The sequence below is a fragment of the Octopus sinensis genome, linkage group LG14, assembly GCF_006345805.1.
Source record: "Octopus sinensis linkage group LG14, ASM634580v1, whole genome shotgun sequence".
NCBI classification, from domain to species: Eukaryota; Metazoa; Mollusca; class Cephalopoda; order Octopoda; family Octopodidae; genus Octopus; species Octopus sinensis.
The window spans coordinates 29,856,153-29,859,183 of record NC_043010.1 but is presented as its reverse complement, the minus strand read 5'-3'; the positions used below and the strand labels follow the sequence as shown (position 1 = coordinate 29,859,183).

Below are 3,031 nucleotides of genomic sequence, written 5' to 3'. Positions count from 1 at the left end.
CCCCGATCATTTTTATTTCTCTGTCTTTTAAACAATCATTAAATAATGGTCCAAGCTGCCTTGTCTGTCTGAAGCTTCATCCAATACACCACCAACAACAACAACAGCAGTTGTCATTAGTAACATGAAACTTAAAGAGCAACAACAACAACACAGAGAATACATAACAGTAAATGTGATGCAACTACCACATAAGCAATACCGACAATAACCATTACCACCATAACCAGTACATAATGTTAACAATACTGAACATCATTAACATGAACAAATACAAGCTATATCTAAACAAGTATTGTTTAACCCCGGGGCAGCCCTGATCTGAGAAACCTACAACCACCTTCAGTCAAAAATATTCCAACTGTAACCATCTCATTTTTTTTTTTTTTGTTATGTATAAGGAAACCAAGATTCCATTATCGAAAGTGTTTTTTTCTAAGACAGAGTGTGATTTGTGAGATATCTGGCTGCTATTTCAAGCAGGTTGAGTGACCTCATAGAGGATTCTTCATTGGCTTGATTTTCAACTCTGGTAACAACAGCAACAGAAACAACTTCAATTATGACAGCTCTCTGGTAACTCGACAGCAACAATAACTGCAACAAAAACCCCATCAAGAAAGCATTTATAGCAGCAACGAATCTTAATTAATACCGCAAACTGTATCATCTTCATTAGTAACAACAACGTAAATAACCACCCTTGTCAGTATCAAGAACAGCAACAACATTAGTAGTAAGTACATCATCATCATTATCATCAACAGCATCAAGGATGAATCAAGTTATCCAAGTATCGAATGAGGGTCTTCCCATTGTGTTGGTTGCCGATGCACTGACAAAGCTGGGGGCAGCATACTGTTGCAGTTTGTGTGCACAGACGTTCAGCCAGTATGAGCTATTGGAGAAACACAGCAGCACCCACCACCCTGTGCAGCCAACGTTTCTGCTGCAACAACAACAGCAACAACAACAACAGCAAGAGCAACAACCACAACATATTCTATTGTTGCAGCATCAACCAAACCAAGAAGAACAGCAGCAGCAACTGCAACAGCAACAACAACAGCAGCAGTTGTTGGAACAACAACAGCAACAACAGCAGCAGTTGTTGGAACAGCAACAGCAGCAGCAGCTGTTGGAACAACAACAACAGCAGTTGCAGCAACAACAACAGGAGCTTCAAATTCAACTTCAACAACAAAAGCAAGCCGAAGAAGAGGAGGAGGAGGAGCTGCTACAACAAAAACAACAACAAATGCAGCAACAACACCAATTACAACTACAGCAACAGCAACAACAACATCAGCAAGTACTTCTGACAACAGTACTGCAGCAATCTCAGAGTGTAACTTCCAGTGATTCTCCAGCATCTGTTGTTATGACAAGAGAAGAGGATAATAAGATCCCTGATAGCAATTCTACAAAGTTTACATGTAAAGTCTGTGGAAAGGAGTTTTCCCAGAAGTTCCACCTGAAGGAACATGAAACAATTCATACAGGTGGACAACCGTATAGGTGCAACATATGCGGACACACGTTCTCTAGAAGTAGTAATCTTGCCCGACACTTAAAAATCCATAACACACTAAAGACTCCCAACCGAGAAGACAGCTCCAGAACTGTTTCCTTAACAGACAGAAAGAACAGCAGCTGCTCTGATGCCAGTGCTAACCACTGGATGGCAGCATATGAGCTCAATGGATCAAACCCATTTGATTGTAAAGACTGCTGGAAAGCTTTCACGCTGCACAAAGATGCAAGTGTGCATGAGCGGATACACAAGGCTCTAAAGCCATTTGATTGCAAAACGTGTGGTAAGTCTTTCAGCCAACGCTCACATTTAAAAGTGCACAACCAACGCATACACACTAGTGAGAAGCATTTGACCGAGAGTGCATCATCATCATCGTCATCTTCAAGCATATTTGACAAGGACTCTGCTTCTCAGAATGATAAAATGAAGGAACTGATGAGTGAAATGAATCCTCTTGATTGTGATGTCTGCTGGAAAGCTTTCTCTCAGCGTTCGCACACCAATTTACACAAGCAAATTCACAATGCAGTGCTTCCATTTGTCTGCAGTACGTGCAGCAAGGCATTCTCAGCTAATAGTAAATTAAAGCGACACAAACGAACACATCTTGGGGAAAAGTTATTTCAGTGTGACCTTTGCCAAAAGTCTTTTTCTCAGAGGTCACATTTGAAAGTACACAGTAAAATCCATTCTGGTGAGCGACCTTACAAATGTGAAAGGTGTGGTTATGCCTTTGCCCGCAACGATCACTTGGAAAGGCATAAAAAAGCAAACAAAGGAGAACGAAAATTAAGCTGTGTTCCATTACAACAACAACAGCAGCAGCAGCAACAACAACAACAAGAAAACACTGAAAATCTTCTCCAAGAGCAGCCAGAACAAGAAGTAAAGACAGAAACAGACTCAACTGCACAACAGATTCAAGATAGTGCAGCTTCACAACCAACTGCTCAAGAGAGTGCAGCTTCACAACCAACTACTCTAGAGAGTGCAGCTTCACAACCATCTACTCAAGAGAGTGCAGCTCCACTACAAACTATTAACATTGTGAAAGCACAAGATCTTCACTTATTTAACATCCAAGCTGCCCAACAACAAATACAACATCCTCAGACTGTCGCCATAGCAACAGGTGTCCCCCTGACACAGCCAACCTCAGCTCAGCCACAGCAGATAAATCTCAATCTGGATACACAAACAACACTTCCACATGCTCAACTTGCTCAACATATGACGTTACCTGATTCTGATCTCTATACAATGGCAGCCCAGATTTTTCCATCAACTCAGGTTTTTCCCACAATTCAGATGTACCCAACAAATGCACAAGTGATTCCAACCATACAAATGCACCCTAGTGCAGCAGCACAGATTTTCACTACAACAACTCCAATAATTACTTCAAATTCAGCACATGACCTTTGACATAACTTCATTTTTCCTTTATCATTTCAAAAATTACAATGAAAATAAAATTTTAAAAATTACAATTCA

The 3,031-nt window shown here is 40.7% G+C and overlaps 1 protein-coding gene across 1 annotated transcript in view; it reads left to right on the top strand.

Annotated features, from left to right (window-relative positions):
- LOC115219304 (zinc finger protein 70) overlaps nucleotides 1-3,031 on the top strand; it is a 12,868-nt gene extending 9,837 nt beyond the window's left edge. Inside the window, exon 2 of the mRNA XM_036508802.1 lies at nucleotides 1-3,031. This exon is cut by the window's left edge and continues 71 nt beyond it. Within this exon, the coding sequence (XP_036364695.1) occupies nucleotides 776-2,962 (2,187 nt within the window). The 5' untranslated portion in view covers nucleotides 1-775 and the 3' untranslated portion in view covers nucleotides 2,963-3,031.